This window comes from Oculina patagonica, unplaced genomic scaffold (assembly GCF_052425735.1).
Source record: "Oculina patagonica isolate OP01 unplaced genomic scaffold, crgOcupat unplaced11, whole genome shotgun sequence".
NCBI lineage: Eukaryota > Metazoa > Cnidaria > Anthozoa > Scleractinia > Oculinidae > Oculina > Oculina patagonica.
The window spans coordinates 14,233-29,066 of record NW_027557083.1 but is presented as its reverse complement, the minus strand read 5'-3'; the positions used below and the strand labels follow the sequence as shown (position 1 = coordinate 29,066).

General features: G+C 41.6%; 1 protein-coding gene and 2 long non-coding RNA genes across 3 annotated transcripts; 1 reads left to right on the top strand and 2 right to left on the bottom strand.

Annotated features, from left to right (window-relative positions):
* The first annotated feature begins 1,227 nt into the window (after positions 1–1,227).
* On the top strand, positions 1,228–2,037 carry LOC144639600 (uncharacterized). The gene is made up of 2 exons (XR_013568184.1): positions 1,228–1,490; positions 1,882–2,037. It is a non-coding gene; the product is annotated as an uncharacterized LOC144639600 (long non-coding RNA).
* Positions 2,038–3,268: 1,231 nt separating this feature from the next.
* On the bottom strand, positions 3,269–4,117 carry LOC144639599 (uncharacterized). The gene is made up of 2 exons (XR_013568183.1): positions 3,853–4,117; positions 3,269–3,474 (listed from the first exon to the last, which is right to left on the bottom strand). It is a non-coding gene; the product is annotated as an uncharacterized LOC144639599 (long non-coding RNA).
* A 4,570-nt stretch (positions 4,118–8,687) lies between these two features.
* LOC144639594 (uncharacterized) lies at positions 8,688–9,929 on the bottom strand. Its single transcript, XM_078498879.1, has one exon. The coding sequence runs from the start codon at positions 9,927–9,929 to the stop codon at positions 8,688–8,690; it is 1,242 nt and encodes a 413-aa protein (XP_078355005.1).
* Between the last annotated feature and the right edge of the window lie 4,905 nt (positions 9,930–14,834).

Below are 14,834 nucleotides of genomic sequence, written 5' to 3'. Positions count from 1 at the left end.
CCTCCTTGTACCATAGTGGCGGTATGAATTTGCTTGTACGTCCAAGGGTTGAATAGAAAAAAAAATGTAGCAGGAGTAATTGAATCTCATTCTTGTTCTTGACGTTTCAAATGCCTCCAGAACAAAAAAATAAAAAAGGATCAACCTTCCGTTCAGTTTAAATTGTATATACAATTTATTGAAAATAGAATCTATTTTAACTAACTTGAGGGTAGCAGCATTCAAACGTCATGTATTTGATCAATATTTGAAATGTTTAACACGGCATACGTATGAAAGTCTAAAGACATGGTTGTTTAAGGACTTTCTTATTTCCGAACCACATTACGCTAATGGGGATCATGTTCTTTTTTTCTTTCAGAGGCGATGAAACTTGCAGGAACTGTGATGGTATTTAATATAACTGATATTAGTCTGAATTAAAATTTATATTGGCCATATTATATTTTTTTATAAGCACATGAAGTAATTCCTCGCGAAGCGAGGCCGAAGGCCGAGCGTAGCGGGGTGTATAATTTTGTTCCTCAAAGGACTCAGGCGGGATGAAATCTCGTGTGGAGTTTACGGTCATATATATTTGTGAGCTTGGTGTCTGGCGGAAATGACGTCACATGGCCGCGCGCTGGTGGCCTAATGGTGTGAGGCGTCGAACTTGAAATCAGATCTTCGGGACTGAGGGCGGGGGTTCGAATCCGGCTAGGGTTTTTTTATTATTATTATTATTATTATTATTATTATTATTATTATTATTATTATTATTATTATTATTATTTTTTTTTTTTTTGTGGGTTCGAATCCTGAGCCTTTCATTTTTATCGTTTTTCTTTTCGGATTAAAATAACACTGATTTCCACATAATACTCCCTCAACACCTATTCAGGCTATAAACTGCTGGTGTTGAAAACTGTTCATTGTTGTATGAAAATTTGCCATTTCGTTCTGAACCCATTGTTGCTGATGTAAAAGCTGATCGGGATTTCTCCATCCATTGGAAAGATAATCATCTCTTTTTAGTTGCTGTTGCTTTAATTGTTGTTGTTGTCTACGCGTGGCACTATTTTCTCGAGCAGACTGTAATCGAATATTTCTCTCCTCCTCCGATACTAATTGTAAGCGCGCTGCATCACTTTCCCTTCTTAATAGCCCTTTTTACAGTTCCCGGCGCCATATTGGAATAGTAACCGCGCAGACATGATAGCGAGGCTACCGGTGACCCGTGCCTGAGCGTGAAGAGAGATTACAGTGAGGATTCGGCAATTAGCCCGTGTTTTTTCGCGTTTTTCGGAACATAAGCGAAAGTTTTGATTCTAATAATACTCCTTCGTCATCTTCTAAGATGAATGGAAAATATTGGGCCGCTTTTGGCTGTAAAAAGGCTAGTAAGCTTCTCAGGGGCTATCAGTTGTTTTCGCTGCGTAACAAAACACAAGGAGATCCAGTGAAGAAATCGCATCCATGGTGTAATCTGATAAGACGCCAGCATGAGCATGGTGAGGACAATTTTCTTCGTCTTTAAAGCAATTTTTCTTTGTACTAATCATTACTAAAAAGGAAATATACACAGCTCTCCTGAGCAAGTCGTTGGGATCAGAAAGAAAGGTTTTTAACATGCAATGTTTACAAAACTTTTGTTTTATACTTGCTTCTAATCACTGAAGTTGTTTGATAATATTTTATATCTAGGAAAGCCCTTCTGTTCACAAGTCTCCTTAAATATGTATCTCAATTCAGAAATTATTCCCAATTTTGCCTAGGGTTTTTTTTTTTTATTTCTGTATTTATTTTGAGTCTGATAAAAGAAATAGATTATTGATAACAAAGAGTTGCTTTTAGGTAAAGTTGTAAGCTTAGTTTAAATCCGTTTTCAATATTGTCTCATAGGTGAAAGCTATTCCAGTAAACATGGATTGTGAAATTATCACACAAGGAAGTCACTATTTAAAAGAAGGCACAGAGAAACATCTACTCAAGAAATTAAAATGCAAAAGAAAAGGGAAAACTTTTTTCTCATTAACCAGGAGCATTATTGCACCCTATTAAATCAATGATGAAAAGTCTGATTGATCTGCAAAGAAAATAATGCATCATTGAATTTAAACTGGTTGAATTTCAGGCAAAGTTTGGTCTCAACCACATTACAGCCAGGGTAGTTTAATCGTCCATCAGTGATAACCCATCATTTTGGTATTATTTCTCCAGAAGAGGTTAAAAATCAACTTTTCTATCAGCTCTAGATGAGAGAATTTGGTCAAATTCAGGGAAACATTTTAATTACTGTTACATCTCCTTTTGTGTACATGTGTATGTATTGACCTGGTAAAGTTTTGGGGCTGTTCATACTTTGACAGTAAAGAGTTAACCACCCATAAATCTTTTACACTGAAACCAGAAAGTATGTCAATACTTTTAACACTATTTCTGAATGTTTATTATCTCAAATGGGGAGATGTAGTATTGAAAATATTGATGTAATGTTTAAGATGAATGTATTGTTTAAATAAGACAGTAAAGAAAATAAAAAATAAAATCTTCATCATGAAGCTGGATGGAACTCTGCTTGATTAGCTGTAGTTCGGTGTCCATATGAAACTCTACCATCAATGAGGAAGAGGAATTTCTCTTGTTGTAACCTCCAGGTCAATCTGTAAAAGGTAAGGTAAAGTCTGTGTCCGAGCCAAGTGCCGCTCATACAGCCGGAGCTTATCCCGGTTTCCGTAGCATTAAGCGACGAGAAGTATTGCTACTCCCCCCTGGATGGAATGCCAGTCCATTGCAGGGATTACCCCCCAGCAGTAAATTCGCTGGTACCCATTTATACACCTGGGTGGAGAGAGGCACTGAAAGTAAAGTGTCTTGGCTAATAACACAACGCAGCTCCCCCACCAGGACTCGAACCCGGGCCGCGTCTCCCACACCAGGTCAATGTGTAGGGGTGGAATTTGTTTTGTCTGAGAATGTGGTGTTAAAAAAATTTGAAAAAGCAAGCCTTTTCTCTCAAAAATAGACAATAAAATTCCTTTAAGGCCAGAATAAGGCAAGGACAAAGAACAAATACAGTTGTCCCTGGACATGTAAAGTATAGCAATGATTTTATCATTCCCTCAGGCAATTTTTGTACATATAACTTTAGACTTGCAAGCATTATTGCCAGTTATACATGGTCCACATTTTGTGTATCTCATAATAATAATCCTTACCATAGTGTTTGGGTTGGTAATACTTTTTTATAGTAACAGGAACTGTTAAATGGCTTTTTGAAACACCTTGATTCAACACTGCAAATGATTTATTTCAAAACTTAGTAGCTGATGCAGTCATTTCAACTATGAAAACATTTTTTATTCTTAAAAAATTGCCCTCTGCTTGTGTTATTTTCCATTTCTTGACTTGAATAGATGATTTTCTGAGCTTCTTTTAACTGGCAGACTCCTTTTAGAATGTTTCACAATCTATGTTGCTGGGATTTCTCTTTACCTATGAGATAATATTAAACTTTATTTAAACCAAGCTTATAACTTCACCTAAAAGCAGCTCTAACCAATATAAAATAAACTACCACACTCAGAAATAAAATAAAAAAGAAGTCTGCAAAATTGAGAATAATTCCTGATTTGGGATAACTATTTTACTGAAAACTTTCAAGAATTGGGCATTGTGTAATGTAAAGTATTATTAAACATCAACTTCAGTGATTTTAAAAGAGCAAGTAAACAAAAGTTTTGTAAACATTGCATGTTAAAAACCTTTCTTTCTGATCCCAACGACTTGCTCAGGAGAGCTGTGTATATTTCCTTTTTAGTAATGATTAGTACAAAGAAAAATTGCTTTAAAGACGAAGAAAATTGTCCTCACCATGCTCATGCTTGCGTCTTATCAGATTACACCATGGATGCGATTTCTTCACTGGATCTCCTTGTGTTTTGTTACGCAGCGAAAACAACTGATAGCCCCTGAGAAGCTTACTAGCCTTTTTTACAGCCAAAAGCGGCCCAATATTTTCCATTCATCTTAGAAGATGACGAAGGAGTATTAGTAGAATCAAAACTTTCGCTTATGTTCCGAAAAACGCGAAAAAACACGGGCTAATTGCCGAATCCTCACTGTAATCTCTCTTCACGCTCAGCCACGGGTCACCGGTAGCCTCGCTATCATGTCTGCGCGGTTACTATTCCAATATGGCGCCGGGAACTGTAAAAAGGGCTATTGTAATCTATCCTGTAGCTGTTCAGTTGATTCTACTAAAAGTCTGTCTGTATAATTTTGTCTCAGTAATTGTAATCTCTGTATTCTTGTGTCTTCAGCTTCTGTTTGTATTCTATCCGCGGCATTTTGTCGAAGTCTCTGTAATCGTGCAGTTCGTTGTTGTTCAGTTTCTGTTTGTATTCTGTCCGCGGTATTTTGTCGAAGTCTCTGTAATCGTGCAGTTCGTTGTTGTTCAGTTTCTGTTTGTATTCTGTCTGCTGTATTTTGTCGAAGTCTCTGTAATCGTGCAGTTCGTTGTTGTTCAGTTTCTGTTTGTATTCTGTCTGCTGTATTTTGTCCGTTACTAGGCAACAATTACCCAGAGCTTCGCGAGGCCCTGCGAGGCACGTATTACTAGTAATAATCAGACCGGAGATCTTACTTCGCCCAGTTTAACAAGCAGAAATGCCGACCTTTATATCCAGTGGTGGTGCAAGTGCTAGCTAGTTTAGAAAGCCTACACTATATTCTTTACGTACGCCTAATATCACAATTTTGGAAAAATTTGACCTGCGAACCTGTTCAGTAACCTTAATGCGGATCATGTTTGTTTTTTTTTTCTTGCAGAAGAAGAGATAGTCTAGCGGGTTAGCAAAATTATCGTTACACGCCGGACAAAAGAACCAAATTTGGCACACGTAGTCTTTGAGGCATGGGCTTTAAGAAAATCCAATGCTCCAAAAACATGGATCGCGAGAAAGGACAATTACGTCATCACAGAAATCGACAACATATTTGTTATCTTCGATCCGCCATCTTGGATTTGAAAATGTTTCCAAAACGTAAGAAAACCACCAAAAATTACTTAAAAGTATTGAAAAACAATAAAATGGTGCAAAAAATGCCCAAAAGGTAAAAGTAACTGCATTAAAGTTAATTTTCATCTATAAAAACAATAAAATTACAAATTTGGTAAAACAAGTCTCTGACACAACAACCTGTCACATCAAATTATTCCCAAATATATTTTAGATAAAGTTGCAAAGTTTAGCAGTGTTTGGTTGAATGTTGAAAAAGTTATAAACGTTCAAAGTCGGCGCGGGCACTTTTCGCCCCCCCTGGCCTGGATAGTGTTAAGATTCCTTTTTTTGTGATACTTTTATCAAATTGACGGAAACCGCCCACTCCAGCTACACTTTGAGGAACAGCTTGATTTTAAGGGGCTGTTTGAACGCTATTCCCGCCTCTTCCGGAATTGCCACGCACTGACTTGCAAATTCTTTTCTTTCCACTACCACCTTCAGGTTTTTAGTGAAGAATTTATTAGGCTGTGCCTCTGTACACACGGCCAAACCCCCCAGCCTGGTATGCAGCTCTTTGAATATTGATGTAATGTATATGAAATGATTCATATATGAACTGCGGATGGATATGAAAGTGATAAATGATCATCGCAGTGAATTTCCAATTTAAGCAATTGGAATAAAGAAGCCTGAAAAAAATTCAGGGCTTCAACGGGATTCGAACCCGTGACCTCCGCGATACCGGTGCGATGCTCTACCAACTGAGCTATTCAAGCCACACATTGGGAGCGAGGTCAATTGAATATTGCTAGCAAAGCATCATGAAAAACAAATTACTTCCTGTTAGTTTCTGAGTGTGCTGAAGAACAGCTAACTGTTACGAACTTGCTTTGTTTTAAGTAAGGAAAGGCTTCACAAAAAAGGCAAATTTGTATCGCAGCCTAACAAAAGACGTGAAATCAAAGTCAATTCCTACTTTTTCCAAACGCCACCGATATGCCAGTTTACTCGCGGAGACGTCCCCTGTATATTAAAGAATTGGCCAACCAGTGCAACAACACCAAGACCAATATCCGTGTCCACTGTTCAAATTTCAATTTTGCCCTGCCCATTTTCAAAAGCGTCAAACAAATAAACTATTTCACTGATATCCGTTTCTTTATACATGTTTATACGGGGAGTCCATCATCAATTTGTCGCTACCCTTTGCAACTACCGAAGTACTTTTTGTGCCATCCCCTTTCTTTTGTGTGTTCTCATTCTACATGAGTCCCATCTTTTGAAAGAAAGTTTAACTACTCATCGTTGGGTTTGGTATCGCGAAGAAGGCATTCCAGTTCTTTCCTATAGGGGACTAACTTTTACTTGAGCACCAGGCTAATATTTCTCCTTTGTGCCATTCCTCGCTCTCTCTGACAGACAGCGATCCTACACTACCTCCACTCAATTGACAGTTTTCAGTTCCCGCCTGAGAAATGGCAGAGAGATTTGTTCTGAATACTCTGAAAACAATTGTGTAACGTTTGGCTAGGACTGTAAATCAGGACGTTACCGTCAAACACTTCACATTCAACCCTGCATTCACACGGTTTTCCCGGTATCTTGCGTTACTTTGAGTAGACTCGACGTCCAAATTGTCATAATCGTATAAAAGGTGGAAAAGCGTGGTTTTTATGGGCGAAAAATTTTGCTAAGGTCGCCTTTACGTTGCTGGATACTGATATACCGGCATACGTTATGCCCGCTTGCTTTGATTCGATTTGCTGACATAAGACTTGTGGTAAATAATGGCAGTCAATTCCTCTTAATGGTCGGGTGATTGATTTCGTAGTTTTACTGATACAATACTTCTTTACGGAACGTTTAAATTGTATTGTCGTTTCCCAATCATGCAGATTCTTTGAAAGTGCACTATTAGACAGGATGGGTTCTCCGTTAGCTCCACAACCCCTCCAGTGTTCTTGTCTTTTTGGCTTTTTTCTGTTCGTGGGCTTGATTGATTAGGAGCACATAAAGCCGCCTAGATGTTTCCTGGATGAATCATAACATGCTGAAAATGTTGGACACTAACCCAGCGACTGCAATTGACGTGGTTTTCTAAAGCAAAGAATAGGGACGTAAGTTGTTGAAGATGCTCTAGGTCTTGAAGATACTCTTGTCTCGTTCTCTGTGCAAATGTATCAATGCCAAGAGAACTATTTCTGTTTCTGCACATGCTTCTGTCAAGACTGTCGTTGCGTATCGCCATTTTTTGTTATCTTGCCCCCAGCTTTTCGTAAAACCCTCCTGTTGATTATGGTGCGCTTGCACTAGTTTCCTCGCCTTATAATGTATTAGTAATGTCCGAGTAGTATGCGTTGCTTTAAAAAAACAATCCGCCTATTCTTCAAGTCATTTACACAACCAGTACCACGCAACAGAGCCCCAAGGGCATTCCGCAGCGTTTTCTCGGTATGCAGTCCTCCAGACGCTATAAGGAACTTTTCCCCATACAATTGCGGCACTTTTCACTGAATTCTGTGTTTTGTAAATTTTTGTTTAAAGAGAGCTTAAATGTTTGGTGTTATGTACCATGCATGCTGCAGCAAACCATGCCAGTCACACACAAGTTTTCCAAGTCAGTTGTTCTTATCTAGTTTGTCTGTAAGTAACATCCGCTGAAGTTTATTTTTCGAAACAACTTTTTTCAAAACAGGCCCATGCTTTTAATTGATAGTTATTATAAAGGATTGTCAAAATGTTTTGCTTATCCTGTCTTCATGAAAGTCAGAAGCCCTTACTAAATTCCATTCATTGTCCTATTACACAAAACAACCAAAATACCTGTCTGACGTAAAAAATGACGTCACTTTCGCCCTCCAAGTGAGACAATTTTTTTGGAGCATTGGATTTTTGGAAAGTTTATGTTCAAAGGTCTTCGTATACCAAGTTTGGTGCTTTTGTCCAGTGTGTAACGATTTCCGCAAAATTTGGTACTAACCCACTAGACTAAGATGAGAATTGAAGGTACTAAAAGGTACTAAAGTCTCTATTATAATTTATATTGGTCATATTATATTTTATGCGCACATAAAGTAATTATCCAGTGGTGGTGCAAGTGCTAGCTAGTTTTGTATTAAACTTACTGCCTAATTTAAAAAATTCGAATTTATAAGTTGACCGGCTGGCTAAAAATGTTGTTTTTGGACGTTTCGGCCACTACTGTTGCCTTCTTCAGCAAGATAAAAATGCAAATGTTCAACGGCGTCGTGTTAAAATATGTAACGAATGTGTGATAAAAACTAAATGAACTTTCCGAGTGCAACAAAAGTCTCTAGAGCATTCTTAATGAGTCTATGAATTCTTAATGCTATTGTAAACGTTTGGTAGCGCTATGTGTTCGCGTTCCTATCTCGCACAGAATGCCAAGCTTCAAGAATTAGTCGTTGTTTCCACACCGTTGACCTGTCAACAATTTCGACGCTCTCCAAATCTATTTGATGGTCGTTAAGCATATGGTGTTTTGCCAACAAAGAGTTTTTATCCAATGTTGCGATGGCCTTCGCGTGTTCTTTCATACGTGTTTTAAGCGCGCGTGATGTCTGACCAACATAAACACAGTCGCAATCGTTACACTTGATCTTATATACAATTCCTCTGGTATCCTCTTTCTCGATCCTGTCTTTTGGTTTTTTCAGTATGTTCGAGATGGTACGTATAGGTTTATGGGCGACCTTGATGTTGAAGCCACGAAGAACGTTTGCAATTCTTTCGGAAAAACCTTTGGCGTAAGGGAGGATAACAAAACCACGATGGTCGATTTGTTTCTTGTTGTCTACTCGGTTGGCGCAGATTGTGAATAAAATTTGCAGGGTAGTTATTAGTGGCGAGGGCTTTCGCTACTCGCTTAGTTTCCCGTGATACTTCCTCCTCGGTGGAAGGGATGTTCCTCGCGCGATCCATGAGGGTGCGAGCGACCGAGTGTTTATGCTGGGGATGGTGGTGTGATTTGAAATCCAGGTAACGATCGGTGTTGGTAGCTTTCCTGTAGATAGACACGGTGATCGAGCCATCTTCTTGTCTGGTTGTTTTGGTGTCAAGAAAGGCAATGGAACCTTCTGATTTTACCTCGATTGTAAATTTGATGTGAGAGTAGATGGAATTTAGATGTGAGTGGAATTCATCTACGCGTTCCCTTTTTACACATACGTGGCTGTCATCTACGTATCTAAACCAGCATTTGGGAGGGTTAGGGGTCGAAGAGAGAGCCTTCTCTTCGACATGTTCCATGACGAGATTGGCCAAGATTGCGCTCACTGGGGATCCCATCGGACAACCGAAAATTTGTTGGAAATGGTTGCCTTGGAATACAAAGAAATTGTTGTCGAGGACGAACTGTAGAAGTGCCATGATATTTTGGATGGACAAGTTGGTTCTCTCCGGTAGTGATTGGTCAGAATCCAGTCTCTCTTTAACCACTTCGGTTGCTAGGTGGGTCGGAATGCAAGTAAACAGTGACACGACGTCAAAAGATACTAGGATCTCGTCGGGATCTACTGACAAGGTGCGGATCTTTTCGACGAAAGATGCACTGTTTTGAACTGTGTATTTATTATTCTGAAGAGGTGACAAGATGTTGGCGAGGTATTTGGATAGTTCATAAGTGGAAGATCCAATGGCACTCATAATTGGTCTGAGTGGGATGTTCTCCTTATGGATTTTAAGAATGCCATAAAAAGACGCTGGTGTGGATTCGGTGCTATGAAGTGTGTAGTAGAGCTTCGGTTCCAACTGTTTCTTGCTGCTGTCATGCGAGGCTGGCTGATCTTTAATCTGTAGGAGAAGTTTATCGAGAGATTTTTCGGTGCTCGATGTTGGCTTCCTTCTTTTGTCTGTTATCTTGTGGTAGGTTTTTTCGTCATTTAGAAGGTTGTTTATTTTATCGACGTAGTCGTTGGTATTCATCACGACTACGGCTCGGCCCTTGTCGGCTGGTAAATTGTGACCGACGTGTCCTTGGCAAGATCTCTGAGAGCTTTTTCCTCTTCATTGGTAATGTTGCTTCGTGGAGGCTACAACCCGAACATTTTTAACTGCCTAATTTATTTTGATTAATATAAAAACATCTGTAGTGGCACGGTTCCAGACTTTTAGCTTAGTCTTGCCTTGTCCTGACATAGCATCATGAACAGTTTAATGACCTTGTAACGGAGGGGAAAAAGTCTACACTTTTCTTTGAAGAAATAGAAGTGACTGGAAACGGTGCGAGTCTATGTCAATCAAGCCGTTGCTAAGGAAGACGTCACCGGAAGTTTTGTTTTCTCAGAAAGATTTAAATGTCGATGACTGCATGCGTGTGAAATGTGAGTAGTTCATTATCCCTCTTGCTGCCTCATTAGCATTAAGATATGGGGAAGTCCTCCCTGTCGAGTAAACGACGGAAAGAAGCACGAAGTGCTAGAGGGGAAGCTTGAGGGAGGGAGGGTGGGGCGAGATGTATTCCCCGCGACGTGTTAGTTTAAATGACACAGATGCATAACATTAAGCGGCTTACATAATGCCAACAAAGTCATCGTGAGGGGTCATGAATATTCCATGAGATTTGAATAGTTCAATATCACTCTTGCTTCCTCATTAGCATTAAGATATGGGGAAGTCCTCCCTGTCTTATCCGGTCATGGAATCCCTCCTAAAGAGACCACCCAACCACAATAACTCAATCTCAGATCTCTATCCCAATCCTTACCCCCAAATCTTTACTCCCCAAAACCTTAGAATCTGCAAGCCCTCACAAACAAACCGGAAAAAGGCCACGGGGTCTTTTACAAAGTCCAAAATTGTTAGAAGGCTTGAGAAAAAACTTAGCAGCTTGTTTTGTTTACGGTATTTGTCTCTTAAGTTCACTGAAATCGTTAACAACAAGTCCCCGGCTTCACCCGAACCGAACTGGTTCAACTTGATGAAATGGCGGGCCATAGAGGAAGTCTCCCATCCCACGTGATCCATTACAGACTGGATGTCTGCTCCTGTCACTGCCAAAGATATCGCGCTCCCATTGCGCAGTCGATGCAATGTTACTTTTCTCTTTCCAAAAACCTGCGGAAGTTTTTCCACATAAAAAATGTAGCCGGCCTTGCGCCGCCGATGAGTCAAACGGCAACGACTGAACTAATCCTTGAGGAGAAAGGGGTCTAAACAAGTACCTCCGGCTTATGGGTATTTTCATGAGATCGCATAATGCGATGTAAGTTTCAATTGTAGTAACCGGGAAGAGAGCCACATTCTTAAAGTAGCGTTTTAAAGAGAACATGTTAGAAGTTCCATTCCTCAGAGACTTAGTCAAGACATGGTTAAACAGCAAGCCCTCCTTATTTGGGAAGAACAATAATTCCTCAGTCTTCATCCTCCCCAGATCTCCCGCCCGATTACCAGCAAAGAACAATGTCTTGAAATAGGCCTGATCTCTTGCGAAAACATATATTTCTTTAGGTAAGAGGTCATGTTCCATTAACCGCTTGCCGATATACGACCCAAGAGCCAATAAGTCTGCCATGAAAAATGGTTGAGCCTAGGTAGGGGTACTCCTGGCCTGTAGCTGCTCTTCCCGAGTCGAAGTCAGATATTCTTTGGCGGTTTTCGAGGCTGCTGGGTTGCGGAACCCAGGGATCGGAGATTCATCTGAGCCCCTGCCGTGCAAACAAAATATAGAGCGAAGTTTCCCTATTAGAGAATCAACCGTGCCGAACGCTAATCTCTTGGGACAAGTACACTGGAAACTCCCTTCTGTCCAGAAAAAAGACAATCGTCCTGGTGCACTTTCGTCTTGCCAAAGTTATCGTTCCATATAAGGAATTCCAATTGCCGATTGGCTATCAAACGGCGGATCAAGGCCCGCCAAAAACCCCGCCAGTTCCAATGCCGATTTTTGCCTTCCATACGGGGTGGCCTGCTTCTGGCCTTATAAATCCGTCTTTCTTTCTTTAATAACTTGAATATTAATGGTGCCTTTAAAATGGGTGGAGCGTTCTTGACGAGTGTTCTCTGGTACCCGCAACGTTGACAAAATCTAAAACTCTCGTCATTAGGGGAGGTGCACCGGGGGCATCCCACTTATGGTAGGTATAACTTTGAAACAATGGGCAGCGCCTAGAAGAACAAATCCCGCATATTAGAACCTGTCAACCTGAAATGCCCACAAGTCAAATAACAGCCTTATTGGTCTGAAGCCATGTTTCGTTGGCGACAATAGAGCGTCCCCGGCACCTCTCTTAGACAGGATCACACCCCTGGACGACAAAGCAACTATGATCGGCCACCAGGGCGGGCGAGGGGACTGATCGGGAACTACCACAGTCGCGACTGTTCTCTGGGATTGAAGAAAAAAAAGCAACGCATCTATTAGCGCTAACGGGGGAAAACAATATGCGTTAATCTCCACTCCGTAACAGTTACGAAGGTCCTGACTGAATACGTCCACCCCTGCGGAGCCCGGGGTGGGATATGGTGCAAATTGCGGCAAAGGCTTGCCGTCCCGATGCCGTTGGGCATTCGAATCGAGCGACATAAGATCGAGGTTGTGGCCACGACTCCCGCCAAACATCTCCTGAACCTCATCCCAACATCGGGATGCCAGCATGGAGTACGTTGCCGATAGCTTCCGAGAAAATTCGTCGGCCGGGTTGCACTCTGAAGAAACGTAGGTCATAGTTAGTTGGAGGTGTCTTTCTTGTGTTAAAAAAAATCCTCTTGGCTACACATACATATTTTGTGTACGACCTCCGCGAAACATCCAAGTGTATATGACCGCTTGATTGTCCACCTGGACATTAACCCCACAATCACGTGTGTCGGTCTGCAGAGCTTCTAACACCTTCACAACCGCCCAAAACTCCTTCACATTAATACCTTCCAAGGCCACGTGACCTTCCCAGGAGTTTTCCAGCACAATGTCCGTAGGATGTCGGTGAATGACCCCTGCCGATCTTGATTGTGACGCATAAGTCGAGGTCGTGACCGCCACGTGTTTTTCCATCCGCTACGGAACATGGCCCGTAGGGTCATCCAGAAATCTCTGCCGACGTCATTCTCACCACCACAGCTGACGAAGCAGAACCAATTGCTGCCGCCATCTCACGAATAAAAAACTTTGCGCCTGGGAATGCTAGGGAAACTAAATAGCCTTCCCCATGAACCTTTGCAACGTTTTAAGCGGGACGGTAGGAGCCCCCTCCCCCTCAAAATCTCCTTTCTTAACGAAGCAAAGCTCGCCTTTTTGCCAGCGGGGATCTGGAATGCCTGTAAAGACGAGTTAACCTCTATTCCCAAAAACGTAATGCAGTTCACTGGCATTAACACGTACTTCTTGAGACCCAAGAAATACCCAAGTTGGATCAGGAGCCTACACACAATATATAGGGCGGCTTCGGCAGATTGTTTGCTGAAAACAGCATCCCTCTTCCCCATGGGCTTAGACCAATAACCTTCACTAGTGAAAATTTCGCCATTCAGGCGATCTTCTATATAGAGGGAACAGGCAATTCCCACACTTCTGAAGTAATTGGTAGCCCCCAAACCTATTGTCTGGTAGACAAAAGGTCTTCTATCAGGGAAACATGGTCATAACCCGATTTGTTGTCTATTTTTGACATTAGCGAGTGCCGATAAACATAACGGGGAACATCACTCAACTTGTCCAACGAAAAAGGCAAGTCCGCCATCTATCAGTTAAGGAATCTTGCGTCAAGGCACAACCTCGGTTTCGAGGGTTCCACGGTCAATGGCAGCACCAACTTTGGGGGGGGGGGGGCGGCTACGTCACCGACCCTCTCCCATAAACGGACTGCTCCTGTTTGTAGGCGCTCTTCCAAGGTTCTAGAAACGAAGTCTTTAAATTCCTGGCAGGACCCGTGATTACCAAATATCCGCGACGGGGGAGTGTTGCTGTCAAATTTACTGCCCTGAAAATTCCTTTAAATGACCGCATGAATTTCTTGATACAAACCCCGTCTTTAATCCATTGTAAGATCTTCTCCCCTTTCCCATGACCCTCTAGTATCGCTCTCCAAGTTTTAAAATTCTTATGGAGCTCTCCTGCCCTAAACGAATCAGGGTCTCGGAAAGGGATATCGAGTAATAGCGCCGGCTCGAACACTTCCTCCGAGCTTGGGGTTCCATCCAGGAGTACCCACTTAACACTGCAAAACTCAGCATTTTGACAAGCAGCAATTGGATCAAACTGCTGTTCCTGCCTTCGTCGCTTTCCCTCGGGCTGCAATAGGCAAAGGAAAACAAAAAAGCTCAACTAGGAGTTACGGTACCCCTAGATGGAAACCCAACACCCTTCAACATGATTAACATAATCATTGTGAGTGTCGGTGTATGTCGTGTGTGCAGGTGTGCGTGAAAGGGAAAATATCATTGTCCTTCTAAACAGAATTCCTTTATTATCATCGTCTGCCATACACATAAGGATAACATAGACTATCGGAAATCCAGAGTACATCCTTTAATCCACATTTGCTTTACATGATTTACAATATCAACTCCTCGGCTTATCCCGAACTCTAAGCCGCATTCTCTTTTCTCACGCCAGACCCGGTGAAGCCTGCGCAAACGGACAAGACCTAGCAAAATGGCCGATCTTTCCACAAGAAAAGCATTTCAGATTGAAAGCTCGCCTCCCCCTCCCTCTCGAATAAGGAGAGGGGGCGTGCCCTTGCGAACTCTTTTCCGCCTTTTTGCTGGATCCCCCCTTTCAGTGCTTTCTCGATGACTTTTGCAATCTCCGCTTCTTGTTTAGACGCCACTAACTTTACAGGAACACTCTGAAACGCCTTGCTTACGACTAAGGGGTGGCATTGGCGAAGGACG

Coding starts and splice junctions, on each gene's coding strand:
- LOC144639594 (XM_078498879.1), bottom strand. CDS start 9,929: ATGAATACCAACGACTACGTCGATAAAATAAACAACCTTCTAAATGAC.